We start from the raw sequence: 17,797 nt of genomic DNA on the forward strand, positions 1-17,797 counted from the left end.
AATGACTGTACCTGACTTTCTGTTTTGTCCTGATTTACACCAATCACAATATAAACAATTATTTGCACAAATTTATTTGTAGTGTTTGTGATATTGCATTTTACTAGCAACGGTACCCACCCTATGGGCGGGGCTTCAATTGGGAGGCCCAAATGAAAAGGCAAAATATCAGAAATTGAAGGCTTTTTTTATTTTAAACGATTCATATAAACATCCGTTGAATCATATCACATGCAAATCATCAAAATCTAAACAGTACATGGTGCCCATTTTGAAAAAAGATTGAATCTGCAAAACAAAAGCGGCCGCGACACGTCTTTCTCAGTCGCGCGTTTATGTGTGAAGAGGGCGCGCCGAATCTATAACACGGAAGCGGCCGATACACCTGTTTCTCAGTCGCTTTGCACATGCTGCCATGTTACTTTCGAGCTGCACATTTATATTGGAAGAGTTCGTCAGCAGTCGATCTACTCTCTCCTGGTACTTAGAATTTCAACAAAAGCCACATCACTGTTCATATCGGTAAATATTATTCCATAGTGTTTGGAAAAACTAGAAAATTGGAAAACTTGGAAAATTGGGGAAAAATTGGAAAAAAACAATATAGCCTATTTTACTCCAAGGGGTCCCAGAAATACCCAACCAAAATATCGTTGCAATTGGTTCAGCCGTTTTTGCGGTACCTTCGAACAGACGGACGGACATTTGGTGAATTATAGTAAGATAAGCAAATTGCTTATAAATATTTTTGAAAATTGAAAATATTTTATTTGATATTTGGGTTGAAAAAATATTTTTAAAATAAAATAAAAAACCCTCAGCACATACATACAGGAGGGGTAGGTGCAGACTGGAAGTTTGGAACGATTACACCTCACCACCATGTAATTCAAAACACCTCACCACCACGTAATTCAAAACACCTCACCACCACGTAATTTAAAATACCTCACCACCACGTAATTCAAAACACCTCACCACAACGTAATTCAAAACACCTCACCACCATGTAATTTAAAACACCTCACCACCATGTCATTCAAAATACCTCACCACCATGTAATTCAAAACACCTCACCACCACATGATTCAAAACACCTCATCACCACGTGATTCAAAACACCTCACCACCACGTGATTCAAAACACCTCACCTCCACGTTATTAAAAACACTTCACAACCACGGAAACAAAAGTTTGAGGGAGTAGTTCAGTGTCAACACAGACACTGCCCAGATATGTAAATATATAGATAGATGACTGTACCTGAGTTGCTGTTTTGTCATGGTTTCCATCAATCATAATACAAACAATTGTATTGCACAAATGCATTTGTAATATACGTGATATCACATTTTATAAACAATTGAAGTTGAAGATTTATGTTGTAAAAAAATGTTTTTTCAAATAAATTTTCAAAAAAAACCCCTTAGGACATACCCACGGGAGAGATAGGTGCATAACCAGAAGTTTGGTACGATTTCACAAAAGTTTGAGGGAGTAGTTCAGTGACAAGACAAGACAAGACAAGACAAGACAAGACAAGACAACACAGACACACATATATATATATATATATATATATATATATATATATATATATATATATATATATATATATATATATATATATATATATATATATATATATATATATGTGTATATATATATATATCTATATATATATATATATATATATATATGTATATATATATATATATATATATATATATATATATATATATACAGTGGAACCTCGACTTACGAGTGCCCCAACTTACGAGTTTTTCGAGATACGAGCCGTCACTCTGGCAGTTTATTGCTTTGAGATGCGAGCCGAGATCCGAGTTACGAGCTTTCGCCACCCGGTCACGTGGTTAGCTTGCCGTTCAAGTACAGTATCTCTGTCGTAGTATAGCGCTGCATTTTAGATTTCGCATTTCGGTTATTTTGAGTTTACGCCGCCAGGTGGGCTCCGGTCACGTGGTTATCTTGCCGTGCACGTACAGTATCTCTGTCGTATAGCGCTAATGATATATAACGCCGCCGATAATGATATGATAATTTATGATAATCTATGCAGCACGACGTGGTCCTCACGTCACACAAGGCGCCTTTGCCGGCGCAAAACGGCTCTCTCACGGTCTCTCACTCGGTATCGTTTTGAGCGCACGGTTCAGACCTTCAAGAAAAAGTTTATTTTGTAAAAATCGAGCCACGCGTTCAAAAGATATGACCGGTTTTGTTCGCCGGCACGTCGGCGCTCGAATCGAATCGAGTTAAAACGAACACTGCCGTTGTCGGGTCCGTCTGAGACAACCACCGGGCCTAGAACGCTGGGACCGGTCTCGTTGGATAGGCCTGGATCAGATCTCGAAACGCTGGAAGCTGCACCTCTCTGTGATAATCTTGTGGACCATGACAAGAGATCGTGCGACACGTGGTTATCATGCCGTGCAAGTACAGTATCTCTGCCGTCAACTTGTTCAGAGTGCCGGCGATAGCTCGCCTTCTCTTTGTGGAAAACACGGTGAGATCCTTAACATCCAACAACTAATGGGACGCAAACGGGGCGCCCAGTTTAGCGGTACACCCATTGATGAATCACCCTGCCTGTGATTCACCCATGACAGGTTATAGCTGGGTCGGGATTCAAACCCAGGCTGGACAGTTTAGACTTTAGAGTCAAGTGTGCGTACCTCCAGTCCAGGCCATCCTGCCAACTTGTATGCTGCATACAGGTGAAATATAAAGCGCGAGATATTTTTATATATACTGTATATTTAAAAAAAAATTGGTGTGGTTTTTGGCGGGCTGGAACGGATTAATAGCATTTCAATGCATTTTAATGGGGAAATTTGATTTGAGATACGAGCAATTTGACTTACGAGCTCGGTCACGGAACGGATTAAACTCGTAAGTCAAGGTTCCACTGTATATATATATATATATTTATATATATATATATATATTTATATATATATATATATATATATATATATATATATATATATATATATATTTATATATATATATATATATATATATATATATATATATATATATATATATATATATATATATATATATATATATATTTATTTATTTATATTTATATATATTTATATATATATATATATATATATATATATATATATATATATATATATATATATATATATATATATATATATTGTTGTGGTTTTGTACATAAAGGCAACCCACCTATAGTTAGTTGCACCACAACATGTAGCCTCGCTTAGTTAGTTATTTCTTATTAAATGTGAAGTAAAGTCTCCTTCCCAGTGTTAGTATGCGTTGAGGCAGGTAGAGAAAGGGTAGGCCTCATTGAAGCCTGTAATGCCATGTCATGGGCCTAGGGAAATTCTAGCAGGCCCGAGGGAGGACCTGGAGGGCGTGGCTGGTAAGCAGCGAACAGCCAATTGGAGCTAAAGGGAGTGGCCACTTACGGTGGCCAATGAGAGCTAAAAGGGAGTGACTAATAAGGGGCTGTCACGACACGTGACCCCCGGCGGCCAGTGGATGCCCGTGGAACATTCTCGTGGGGCTCGGGCATTAAAGACCAGCGTGACTCGTGCACGGTTCAGCCCCCGTTCTCATGGCTGTGTGTGTCGAAGGTACTCAGGTCGTGACCATTAACCCTTCCACGCGTTAGCTGCGGGTTCGGCGGCTGGAATTGCCCAGCAATCCGTCCACCACGAGTATAGCGTGGGGGCGTCCTCGTGGACTCGAAGCTCGAGGGGGAGCAGGGCTTAAACCCCCCTCAGTACGTCGACGAGCTCGAGATCCGCAACAATATATATATATATGTGTATGTATATATATTACATACACATAATACACATATTACATACACATATAAAAAAATATATATATATATATTACTAGCAGAAGTACCCGGCGTTGCCGGGCGAGGGGGGGGGGGGGGATAGGGGGGTGAGAGGGATAGGGGGGGGATAGGGGGGTGAGAGCGATAGGGGGGGGAGGAGGGGGAAGGGGAAGGAGGAGGGAAGGGGGGGAAGGAGGAGGGAAGGGAGGGAAGGAGGGGAGGAGCAGGGAAGGGGGGGAGGCAGGAGAGGAAGGGGAGGAAGGGAGTTCATCACCTTTTCGTTGAATATATGCTGGTGAATGTGGCGTTCATCCCGTTTCTGAGTTAAGTGTGATGCCAAACAGGAAGAAGAAAAAGCCGTACTTCCAACTACATACACTTCCGGAATTATTTAATTTATTTGTATTCAAATGTCTGGTGATTGTTTTGTATTTATTTATGCGAATGTGTACTTGTATATAACTGTCATTCATTTTAAAAAGCTTAGGCACAATCGATCGATTCTTTTTTTTTTAACTCCAAAAAAACGAACTTTTTTTGTCAATGTTTTTTTTTTTTTTTCTTGCTTAAAACACTCCCAGGCACTCACTGATGAACCTCTGAAAGTTTGACGAAGATATGTTCAGCTATCTCTGAGAAAAATGGCAACACACAGACAGACAGACAGAGACATCTCTCTTACATAGTCGATAAATAGAGCAAACGTATATGGTTATGTTTATATGCGACCAAACCGTCTTCTTCTTCTTCAAAGAAAATAACCCCCAAAACACAGTCCATTAACTCTTAATTACGTTTCGACTGCTGAGAACCCTCAGTCCTTTGACGACCCCTTAATCCCCCAAGACCCTTAAGACCACCAAGACCCCTGAAGACCCAAAATACCCTTAAAGGCCCGAAAATCCCCAAAGACCCAAAACACCCCAAAGACCCAAAACACCCCCGAAGACCCAAAACACCCCAAAGACCCAAAACACCCCAAAACCCAAAACACCCCAAAGACTCAAAACACCCCGAAGACCCAAAACACCCCAAAGACCCAAAACACCGCGAAGACCCAAAACATCCTGAAGACCTAAAACACCCCGAAGACCCAAAATACCCTGAAGACCCCAAATACCCAAAACACCCCAAAGGCACAAAATACCCTTAAAGGCCCAGAGGATCCAAAAGACCCCACAGACCCAAATGGCCCTGAAGATCCAAAGGAACCCAAAGACCCAAAACACCCATGAGACCCAAATGATCCTTAAGGACTCAGAAGAACCAAAGGACCCTTAAGACCCAAAACACCCTGAAGACCCCAAGGATACTTAAAGACCCAAAAGACTCTTAAATACCATGAAGAACCAAAATACCCCCAAAGACCCTTAAAGGTGCACAGAAATGCAGAACATTTTTGACTTATTTGTATGAGTATCAGTTTTTTAAAAATAGAAATCGATTTCTTGTAATAATTAATAGCTAAAAAAACAATTATATAAATTTTTTCCTTTCCTTTTTAGCGCTCTTGCACCCTGCTAAGCCGCGCCCTAAAAAAAACCCCGCATTTCACTGCTACCAGATCACATGACGTATGACGTCACCTCCAGAACGAAGTCCATGCCATCTCGATTCGCTATGCTTCGGCCCGCGATCCGTTCCATGTAATTTGTACCTACTCTACTTTTGATTTGCTTGATATTGATCTGAGGTATGCTGAGACACATATGTGTGTCACGCCTCGCCTCGTTGATAAGCCCGCAAGGTCGCTCCGTGGAGCGGCCTGCACGTATTCAACTATGTGTGAATTATATAATTAACAACTCACGGTCTGAGGTAACTTGGCTAAAAATTATCCAATTTGCACCCAATAAAGTTTCCGAATGGTTGCACAGACCCCTACTTCTCACTAAAAGTGGAAACAGAATGTAAATCGGAGTTAAAACAAGTGTTTGATTTGTATCAAGCAAATGCACGTGGAGCATGCTTGCGAGGGAGCTGCGTTCTGGAGGTGACGTCACATGGATTACGTCATCGGCTCTGAGGTATGGGGCAGAATTTTTTAGGGGCGTTCCCAAGTGGTTCGGTTTTTTTTCATTTTTAATGTTTCAGAGTGAGTATAACAAAAAATCAATGCCATATTTGAATTCACCATAAAAAGACTCATTTCGATGACATCAAATGCATTTTGAGTGAGATTCCGTGGCTGTGGACCTTTAAAGTCCCAGAGGAACCAAAAGACCCTTAAGACCCAAAAGCCCCTGAAGACACCAAGGACCCAAAATACCCCAAGGACCCCAAAGACCCCGAAGTCCCAAAACACCCAAACTACCCTTGGAGGCCCAGAGGATCCAAAAGACCCTGAAGACCCAAATAGCTCTGAAGACCCAAAACTCAATGAAGACCCAAAAGACCCTGAAGACCCAAAACACACCGAAATGGTCAAAGATGCCTATCCCTTTGAAATGACGTGTGGTGAGGCGTGCAAAGTGCGCCGAGTCACGCTCGTATATACAAGCGTTACGCCTAGGTCCCCCGTCGGTGAAGTGATGTGAGTTGACAAAGTGGAAGACGCAAGGCGGCCATCTTGGATGTTGACGTGGCGACCCAATTTTCAATAGCGTTCTTCCTTATGCCTAGATACACCCACACACCAGATTAGAAGTTGGTACTTCACTAATTTTTCAAGATATTCCGCTCACAAGGTTCAGACATACATGGCGGCGGCCATCTTGGATTTGACGTGGCGAACCAATTTTCAATAGCGGTCTTCCTTATACGTAGATACACCCACACACCAGATTAGAAGTTAGTAGTTCGTTTATTTTTCAAGATATTTCGCTCACAAGGTTCAGACATACATGGCGGTGGCCACCTTGGATTTTGACGTGGGTTGCACCCACACACCAAATTAGAATTCGGTCCTTCGCTTACGCACGCACGCACGCACACACGCACGCACGCCCGCACGCACGGACGGAGGGGAAAACCATAGTCCCCCTTTCACTCCGCGGTGCGACGGGGGACAATAATTGATCGTATATTCATAAGGAAATGGGATATAATGCATTTTTAAAATTTATCTGGATGTTGGATGAGAGGAGAGTATAATCCACTGGAGAATAATCATTTGTGTATCCGCTCCTAAAATTGAATAATGAAAAATAGAACTTGAACATTATCGTGATATTTCAGTGTAGCCACAAACTGGCATTGCAAAGGTATTAACATGGGATATGGTTGCAGATGGAAGTGTTCGTAGGCCAATATTTGTACACACCATCTTGATTCTTGTACAGGTAGGTTACACCTATCATTTGAGCCATATAAAATAAGTGGGACATTATATGGAAAGGTATGTTTCTTTCTAAATAATGTCCAATCAATTGAATTGGCCACAGGTGGACTCCAATCAAGTTGTAGAGACGTCTCAAGTATGATCAAAGGAAATTGGATGCACCTGAGTTCAATTTGGAGTGTCATAGCAAAGGGGTTGATTACTTATTGACTCAAAACATTTCAGCTTTTCATTTTTAATTATAGTGTAAAAATTTCTAAAAAAAAAAACTCCATTTTGACATTATGGGGAATCATGTGCAGATCAGTGACAAAAAAAATCTCAATTTAATCCATTTTAAAATTCAGGCTGTAACACAACAAAATGTGAAAAAGGTCAACGAGTGTGAATACTTTCTGAAAGCGCTGTATATTGTTGTGGGCCACGAGTTAGTTCAATATTTCCAACGAGGAGGAGAAAACGGAGGAATGCCAGAGGGAGATCACTCCCCAAAGAGGGAAAAAAACAAAAAACAGTTTGTTGTGAATATGTCATATGTGATACATATGTGTGTGAGATGTGTGGCCATTTGAGTGTTTGTGTGTGAGGGGTTCGTGTGTAAGATGAGATGGAGTTTGACAATTTTCAATAACAGTATGGACAATTGGTGAACAATCAGGGGAGACATTTGTTCAAGATGCTGGTGATAACTTACCAACTCCGAACGAAAGACACCATATGATATTTTATGTCCACCAACTAATGATTGCAGACAGGACACTCATTAGCTTAATATCCATCTGAAGGATGGCATGCACCTTGTGATGGAATGTGCTGCTTGTGAAGCACAAATCCAACAGTTTAAACTCATGTCGGGAATATAATCCAGACTAAACATTGCACAAAAGGTAAGTGTGTTACCCCTGCCTCCTCCTATGGGCCATAATTTATATTACACAAGTTTCAAAAGTTGTACAATTTTAACAGTTTCCCACCATTACATATATAAACAAAATGACTGGGCTTGTGATACCATGAAAGACATAATTTGCGACTTTGATCACAAATTATAAGGGATACCATTCTGGCAAAGAGAAGATAATAAATAACAAGTACAGGTACATTCAAAGTACACCGCCCCCATGCCAAATAAATAAATATCCTCCAGCGCGGCTCATAGAGACTGAATTGTGTGGGAGAGGTGTACAATAATTGCTTGATTAATTGCATAATTAAAAATCAATAAATACTGTTTATAAAATATTTTCTTAATCAATTGGCTAATAGCATACCTAAACTTACCAGTGCTTCATTCGAACCTATAACCTTTAGAAAATTTATTAAATAAGTAATTAATCGAAAAAATTAAAGAATTAATTTATTAATCAATAAATAATTAATCGACGAATTGATTAATCACTAAATCAAAAATAGCCTTTACAGCCAAATCACTTGGTCATTGTCATGTCCAAATGTCAGCTTCCTAGCTCAAAAGGTGCCTGAGATAATGCCCAGAGGAGAAAGCAAACAATAGATACTTAATTAATTGATAATAATTAAATAACTAATCAATTAATCAATTCATCAAAAAACAAAAAAATAGAGATTTCGCCAAAGCACTTGCTCACTGTTGTGCCAAAATTTCAGCTTCCTAGCTCAAAGGATGGCTGAGATATCGCCTGGACAAACAAACAAACAAACAAATGAAAAATCGGTCAGAGACCGAGGACTTGCTGGAATATACTTTTTTTTTAATCGGCCATTTTGGACAAATATGGTGGCCGAACCACGTGACCGATGACGTCATCATTATTTGTTTACTATCATCTATTTTGTCATCATTATCTAAACTAATTTATTCCTAGATTATGCTCAAGAAATTTCATCTTGATCAGATGAAGTTTTGTACTTGTCGAATTATGATGTCGTAATGGATGCACCTATGACAATATGACATCATCATGAACATATTTTATTCCCCATGGAGAGTTCTTTACAATGAGCCATGTCTCAATTTTTTCTATTCAGCACTTTTGGAGATATAGAGGTGCAAAAATTTTCGGTTTTTCCAAGATGGCGGCCGAACCACGTGACCGATGACGTCATCAATTGGGCACAGTCTAGTCCAGGGCAAGACAAATATGTGTGTAAAGTTTGGCGATTCTACGTGCAACGGTGTAGACGTAGTACTGCGAACAAACAGACAGACAAAGACAGACAGACAGTCAGACAGACAGTCAGACAGACAGTCAGACAGACAGTCAGACAGACAAACCAACCGATCAACATACTTGCTGGAATCTTTTCCGGCAAGTAACAAACTAGATGGTATTCATAGAATACTTATCCTGCGCAGTCAACTTGATGCGAGTGAACTCTATTGTTTTTTAAGTTTTTTTTTTCTTTGATCCAATATGGCTGCCAGACCACGTGACATAAATTTATATTCTCTAATATAATTGTTGCGTAGATCACGCTCAATAAATTTCAAAATGATCAGACTAAGCGTTGTCTCTGTCAATTTATGACATTATAATGAAGGCACCAATGACGTCATCATTAACATATCTTATTCCCCATGGGGAGTACTTGACAATGAGCCATGTTTCAATTTTTTTCCATGGAGCGGAGTCGGAGATATAGAGGGGCAAATTTTTCCGGTTTTTGCAAGATGGCGCCTTTACCGCTGAACTATGACGTCATAATTATCATTAAAATATTCTACAGGAGGAGGTGCTCCTATGGTGAAAATTTAGTGTCAATCGGTCCAAGAATTGCAGAGAAAGAAATTCATACTGATCGAATCAAGCATTGTACTTGCCGAATTATGATGTAATTAGTACGGTACTGATAACATCATCATTGACATATCTTATTTCCAAAGGGGAGTGCTTGACATTGAGCCATATTTCCATTTTTTCCATGGAGTGGTTTCAGAGATATAGAGGTGCAACTTTTTTCGATTTTTTTCAAGATGGCGCCTGTACCACGTGACTAATGACGTCATAATTATCATTAGAACAATTCTACAGGAGGAGCCGCTCATATTCTGAAAATTTTGTGTTCATCGGACGAACAGTTGCAGAGGAAATTATTTTTTTCATACTGATCAGATCAAGTGTTATACTTGTCGAATTATGACGTCATAATGGAGGGACCGATGACATCATCATTATCCACCTGGGATGTACTTGACAATGAGCCATATTTCAATTTTTTCCATTAAGCTGTTTGGAAGATATGGAGGTGTAACGTTTTTCCAAGATGGCGTCCATACCACATGACCTATGACGTAATAATTATCAGCAAAATAATCTACAGGCTGAGGCGCTCCTGCGGTAAAATTTCATGTCAATCGGACCAACAGTTGCCGAGAAAATGAATTTTTAAAATGCAGACACGGCACACGTAAGGCACATTGGTCACACATTGGTCACCTCTATTACCAAGGTCCTTCTCACCCGATTGCTCAGTTTGGCCAGGTGGCCAGCTCTAGGAAGAGTCCTGGTTGTTCCACTGCACATGTACGGCACACTGCACTTGTACGGTACACTGCACATGTACGGCACATGGCACACATAAGGCACACATACGCAACCGATTGCTTAACCCCACTTTTCACTTCGCGAGCGCAGGGTAACAAGTATAGATACATTCAAAGTAAACCACCCCCATGCCAAATAAATAAATATCCTCCAGCGCAGCATTGCTGGGGCGCCTTTGGCGCACGGCAATACCGCCATGCCGCTCATCGACTGAATTGGTTGGGAGAGGTGTACAATAATTGATTGATTAATTGCATAATTAAAAGCAATAAACAATGATCATAAAATATTTTCTGAATCAATTGGCTAATAGCATACCTAAACTACCAGTGCTTCATTTTAAGCTATAACTTTTTGAAAAATAATTAGATAAGTTATTAATCGAAAAAAAGTAATTGATTAATCAATAAACAATTAATCGATTAATTGATTCATCAATAAATCAAAAATATCTTCATAGCCACATCACTTGGTCACTATCATGTCCAAATATTAGCTTCCTAGCTCAAAATGTGCCTGAGATATTGCCCAGATGAGAAAGAAAATATATGATTAATAATGAAAATAAATAAATAATAATCATAAAATAATTGAATAATTAATCAAATGGCTAATAAAATACCTAAACCACCACCGTTTCATCCAAATCTGTAACTTAAAAAAAAAAATTGAATCAAGTGATTAATCCAATAATTAAATAATTAATTGATTAATTGACAAAGCAATAAATCAAAATTACCCTTTGCAGCCAAATCACTTGGTCATTGTCATGTCCAAATATCAGCTTCCTAGCTCAAAAGATGCCTGAGATAATGCGCAGAGGAGAAGGGAAATAAATAGGTACTTAATTCATCAAAAATAATTAAATGACGAATCAATTAATCCAAAAAATAGCGTTTTTGCCAAAGTACTTGCTCACTACTTTGCCGAAATTTCAGCTTCCTACCTCAAAGGAATGAATGAATGGTCGTTTTAAGGCCATTTTTCCCCACTATAGCAGGGGTTAGCATTGCGGGCCTCCTGACAATCATGGTTCCCTGTTTGAGGCAATGTTTTTATGGCCGGATGCCCTTCCTGACGCCAACCCTTAGTCACCTATTACGATGCGCAGGGATACAGTGTACCTATTTTCCTAGCTCAAAGGATGGCTGAGATATCACCCGGACAAACAAATAAGAAAACAAACAACCGGAGTGAAAACTGAGTACTCCTTTTCAGCGTGCGTCATTGCTAGGCCCCCTTCAGTACCTGGCAATGACGTTATGCAGCATCTGGAGATGGCATCGGAAAGGAGTGGTGTACAATATTAAAACATTGTGAACAAATGATGACACAAGCATGAAGTACCTGGCATTTCGGGGAGGATCCAGTTGGAGACCTTTTTGTTTGGAACACTGATCACCTTTTCTACTGCCCAGTCTCCTTTCTGTAAAAGGGGCAAAATAGTCAAATAATTCAGTGTGAAAGTGAAACATTCCTTGGTGTTTCATTCATTCATTCATTTCGGTTTATTGAAATAATTATACACTGGACAAGGCAGTTCGAAGACTGAAATTTGTCAAGTTTACAATAATAAAAGTTTCATAAAACTTACAAATGTATATAATAAAAAAAAAATCTTATAAAATTACATTAATAAATTTAATAAATATAAAATTACATTAATCAAAATATCAAAATAAGTACATGGAATAAACAAACATACAAAATTAATCAAACAACAATAAAAAATATAACAAATTCTACCAACAAAATAACCGAAAATAGCAGAAAACTTAAGAAGATCAACAAACATATTATTATGCATGTAATTGATTTTATTCACCTACATAACAAAATTAAGCATTTCAATCAAAAAAGGAATTGTTGAATTCTTGTATCTCTTGAGTCTCACATCGAGGTAGGTCAAGATGTTGGGCATTCTTGAGTTGCATATTATATTGAGACACAGATTGTCGGGTAGGAGGAATAATGTCACGGTGACGATCACATTTTAAAAGACCAAGACCAAAACGCAAGAGAAGCTCATTCCTGCGTTCGCTTAGCAACTGCAAACCAAAATGACAGAGTTATTGCGCATAGGACTGAAACCGACACACACACACACACACACACACACACACACACACACACACACACACACACACACACACACACACACACACACACACACACACACACACACACACACACACTGCATTCAGAAAGTATTCAGACCCCTTCACTTTTTCACATTTTGTTATGTTGCAGCCTTATGCTGAAATCGTTTAAATTCATTTTTTCCCTCATCAATCTCCACTCAATACCCCAAAATGACAGAGAGAAAACAGGATTTTAGAAAGTTTTGCAAATTTATTAAAAAGAAAAATCTGAAATATCACATTGACATAAGTATTCAGAGCCTTTGCTATGACACTTGAAATTTAGCTCAGGTGCCTCCCATTTCTCTTGATCATCTTCGAGATGTTTCTACACCCTGATTGAAGTCCACCTGTGGTAAATTCAATTGATTGGACATGATTTGGAAAGGCACACACCTGTCTATATAAGGTCTCACAGCTGACAATGCATATCAGAGCAAAAACCAAGCCATGAGGTCGAAGGAACTGCCTGCAGAGCTCAGAGACCGGATTGTGTCGAGGCACAGATCTGGGGAAGCCTACAAAAAAACATTCTGCTGCATTGAAGGTTCCCAAGAGCACAGTGGCCTCCATAATTCTTAACTAAGCCTCCTCCCCCCAAGCCCTCTCCCTCCCACACATCTCCCTGCTCTCAAATGTTGTGTTTGTGTGCTTCCCCTTCTCTCCCCATCTTGTCTTCCGCTCCCTCTTTTTATAAATTTTGTTTGTCTGGTTGATTTGTTTGTGAAATAAATGTTAGCTCTTTCACGAGCCTCGATTCAGTATTCAAAAAAAAAAAAAAATGGAAGAAGTTTGGAACAACCAGGAGTCTTTTTAGAGCTGGCCGCCCGGCCAAACTGAGCAATCGGGGGAGAAAGGCCGTGGTAATAGAGGTGACCAAGAACCCGATGGTCACTGGCTGAGCTCCAGAGATCCTGTGTGGAGATGGGAGAAACTTCCAGAAGGACAACCATCACTGTGGAGATGGGAGAAACTTCCAGAAGGACAACCATCACTGCAACACTCCACCGATCTGGGCTTTCTGGCAGACTGGCCAGACGGAAGCCTCGCCTCAGTGAAAGACACATGAAAGCCCACAGAATCTTGTTTCTCATAGTCTGAGAGTCCTTTAGGTGCTTTTTTGCAAACTCCAAGCGGGCGTTCATGTTCCGAAAGTGAATCATTCACGGGAACACGGAAACACGTGAATCATTCATACATGTTCACGGTTAGTCCGTGTAGGAAATTTCATGACATGGACGCCTTTAGGAACGTGGAGTTCACTGTTAATCCGTGTAGGAAAGTTCACTACATGGACGCCTTTAGGAACGTGGCGTTCACGGTTAATCCGTGTAGGAATCTTGGCTCGGCTGCTCCGCAGCATTCAGTGCTTCAACTCTTTCTAACTTTCCTAACAATCACGGTTGGACCACTTGTCACTGTAGTCACATGAATAGCGGTTTCCTTCTCGGCCACTGCTCTGATATAATCCTTCCTTCGGGAGCTGCCATAACTCTGGAAGCCTCCATAATAATATCGATTGTGGCTACCACCACTACTACTCCGTGGTCCTCCTCTGTAGCCACCTCGACACCTAGGAAATGCCTTCCCTACTGTTATGGTCCGACCCTCCAACTCCTTGCTATTCAGATCCTTTTCTGCAACTCTGGCGTCCTTTGAGTTTTCAAACGTGACAAAGCCAAACCCTCTTCACTTTTGTGTCTCCCTGTCTTTTATCAGCAGCACTTCCAAAAGCAGTCCGTATTTGCTGAAGGCAGACTCTAGAACATCTTCCTTTGTTTTGAAGTTCAGTCCCCCTATAAAGAGCTTGCTAATATTGCCTCCATCACTGACGTGCGTGTGCTGACACTTAGTTTCAGGGTATTTCCTCTTCTCTTCAGGGCGCTTCATACTCGGCTTTTCAACAAACATCGGGTTACCAGAAACCTGACCACCGGCCAAGTCATTCCCGATAACAAAACATACTCCTTCTACAGGAAGAGTGGCTTGTAAACCGACGGTGACCGGTCCTGACACCAAATCGGACTCCAAATGGATGACATGAAGTGGAGCACTAACACAGCCACCAATCCCCTGTAAACGAACACTATCACCAGTTGCCGTCTCCTCTGACAATGGCAAGATGCCTTCAAACATTAAAGATTGATGTGCTCCTGTGTCCCTCAATACCCTAACAGGTCTCCGGTTAGTCGAGGCTCCATCCAGTGACACAAACCCCTCTGAAAGAAATGGTTGGTAACCCTTTTGAGGGCGATTTCTCACAATGGCCATTGCATTTGGAGTTGAACTAGTCGAACTCCGCTCCTGATTTTCCCTTTTTAGGACATAACATTTAGGCTAGTGGCCAAATGAGGTTTTGGGTGGCATACCCCTACCCAAGGTAGAACAAGTCACAACCTATTTTTTCTTGAAGAGGGATGTTTGGGGAGTTAGAAAATCATGGTTGTGAACCTGAGATCATTGCACAACATTTTGAAAATCACGTTTACATATGTACCACTGCAGACTGCAAAAATGGATTTAATCGCCTCAGATTTTGGCTCATATTGGCTCATATATTTGTTAATACTGGTGCTACAAACACAAATTTGGTACCAAAATGTGCGGAATGATGACATATATATCTGTAAAAACCATTTGTGATGTAACAAAGGCTTTTGTGTGACCTACAGGCAAAAATAGTGGAATTTTACTCAACAAATCAGCTTCGGGTTTACCAATAAATATCAACAAAAACATTAATTACTTCAAAAATATTGGACTTGCAGTCATACTTGTTACATCAACATAATCCAAGTTTATTTACCCTTTGAAAAATATATCTAATGATATAATTGTCACTGAAATGATATAGTTATAACTGAAATCATATGTCGCCCCACTAATGCTGACCGATAGAAATCCCGAAGCAGATATGCAACATGAAGAATTGACTTAAGATTCTGACACAATTGTGAAAGTGACTTTTATAGACATCATGTTGATATAAGCTATTTCACATATGATGATAATGAATTCATAACATGCACTGTAACTTATGTACATCTATTACATGAAGTAATACATGTAATACATTTAAAAGTTCAGTCACGCTCTTCATCAGTGCTGTCGTCAAAGACAACAGAATCATCAACATTTGGACAATCGTCTGCACCACACGAGCAGAATTCAGTGCAGGTCAGTCCTGCAGAGATACAATGACATGTTCTGCTCTGCCTACAGTCATCGTCGGTGCAGTAGAAATGCGTGAGATCTCGAACCTCCCTTGGGGCTGCATCCTTTTGGAACATGACAGGCTCAAGTTTGTTGTCTCTGACCTGCCATCCATTACCATCGGGGTTCCAAAGTACAGGCTTCGCTACATGGCTGTGGGTCCATATCGCCACCTGGTAATTTGCTCGCTTCAGATGTTGTTCGAAAGCATCGTCTGTTGGTGGGAAGAGAGATGCTGGTTTGTCACTTGTGCAGGCATAAACATAACGAAGTTGGTCGAGTGTGTGACTTGACTTTGAACCATACAACGACAGAGCATATTTTGTGGCAGTGCTGACGACATTGGTTGTATCTCTGGTTTGGCCTAACCGTGACAGTGGTGCCAAGTGTGCAATGTTTTGCTTGAGTTTCGAATATGCAGTGCGTTTCCCGACTTTGAACAGCGAGGAGGTTGTGTCACAGCCACTTATAGCATGTGATGCTGGCAAGCAACTTGACGTATCCTGACCGATGTCGTCCGTTATTCTGTTGACAGGAATGAATCTCTGACGATTCGTTGTTTTTGTACAGTGACCTGCATTCATGTACACTTTGGTGTCCCCAAACATGCCTTTCCCACAGTAATAGATGAGTAGGACCAACACGTCAGTGTCATCACATCGTACAATGACCCTTGAGTGTGCTCTGGCGAGATGGATAGCATGTAGCAGGAGCCGTGTGACAGCCTCCTCATGTGTGCTGAACAATTCAGGTAGTTCCCGGATGCCTCTATGATCCACAACTTTAACTAGCAGGCCATCGTTAAAGCCTCCTGCCAGTGTGACAGATTGGTTTTCCTCAAGCTGCAATTGGGCGGCTACTGTCAAGTAACTGCAGAGGAAATCGGCAAGCGCTGATTTGTTTGTGGTGTTCTTCAGGAACTTCCTGTAGTTTGGAACTGTGCGTTGTCCATCGATGACATATCTGGGTGTTGACTCTCCACCAGTGCGACGTTCTCTTTCCAGCTGCTTGATAGAGAGTGGTACATCATACCTGTCAAAAACCAATGTAACTGATGTCACACCTTGGTTACTAGCAAGCAGTGACTGAATCTTCTGCATTATGGTACGTCCGAGATCGTCAAATGTGTCAAACTGGGCTTCATCAAGTGCCTGAAGTAGTGCCATCCCATCAATGACATAAGCAGTATCATGTTGGTCAGAGGGTTCGAGCACCTGGACTTCCTCGCAATTAGCTTCTAACTTCTTTGCCAGATCCGCCTTGTTGGTTTTTCGCATTGTCCCATCATTGTTGAAGAGGGACGGTGGCACAGGAGCCAGTTCATGTGTCAGGACTTGTTCCAGACTGACCGCGTTTCTTTGAGACAGCAAGCAGCCGCCGGAAAAGTACTTCTGAATCCACCATCAATTTATCTCGTTTGTTGGTTTTCATGGGTTTTGACATGTAAATACCCTCCGAGGCAGTTTGATCAACAGCCACAGACGTGAGGAAACGTCTCACCTCATCATAGGACACACAGTGTCCTAATTAATGAAGCATGTCAATGAGATGCTTGCTTCCCAATTCATGATGCACCTGCAAGGCTAAACCAAGCGTTATTGTGGAGTACACTCGACGGCTCTGTGATATTATATTGTGACAAATGGCGATCGTCCTCAGGTTGTTCTTCATAACACCTTCATCACTACAGCTGGTTACATTCGTGTGTGATTTCTCACTGGTGCACCACTGAATAAAGTCGTAGAGTGTATTAGGAACGAATTCTGCACAGTGCTGAATATCTGTTTCCT

The 17,797-nt window shown here is 40.7% G+C and overlaps 1 protein-coding gene across 1 annotated transcript in view; it reads right to left on the reverse strand.

Annotated features, from left to right (window-relative positions):
• The window catches only part of SELENBP1 (selenium binding protein 1), a 149,625-nt gene that overhangs the window by 16,107 nt on the left and 115,721 nt on the right, over positions 1-17,797 (reverse strand). The window contains 1 exon segment of the mRNA XM_068122506.2: positions 12,001-12,079. Within this exon segment, the coding sequence (XP_067978607.2) occupies positions 12,001-12,079 (79 nt within the window).

The sequence above is a fragment of the Myxine glutinosa genome, chromosome 7 (assembly GCF_964187855.1).
Source record: "Myxine glutinosa chromosome 7, kmMyxGlut1.1, whole genome shotgun sequence".
Classification (NCBI taxonomy): domain Eukaryota; kingdom Metazoa; phylum Chordata; class Myxini; order Myxiniformes; family Myxinidae; genus Myxine; species Myxine glutinosa.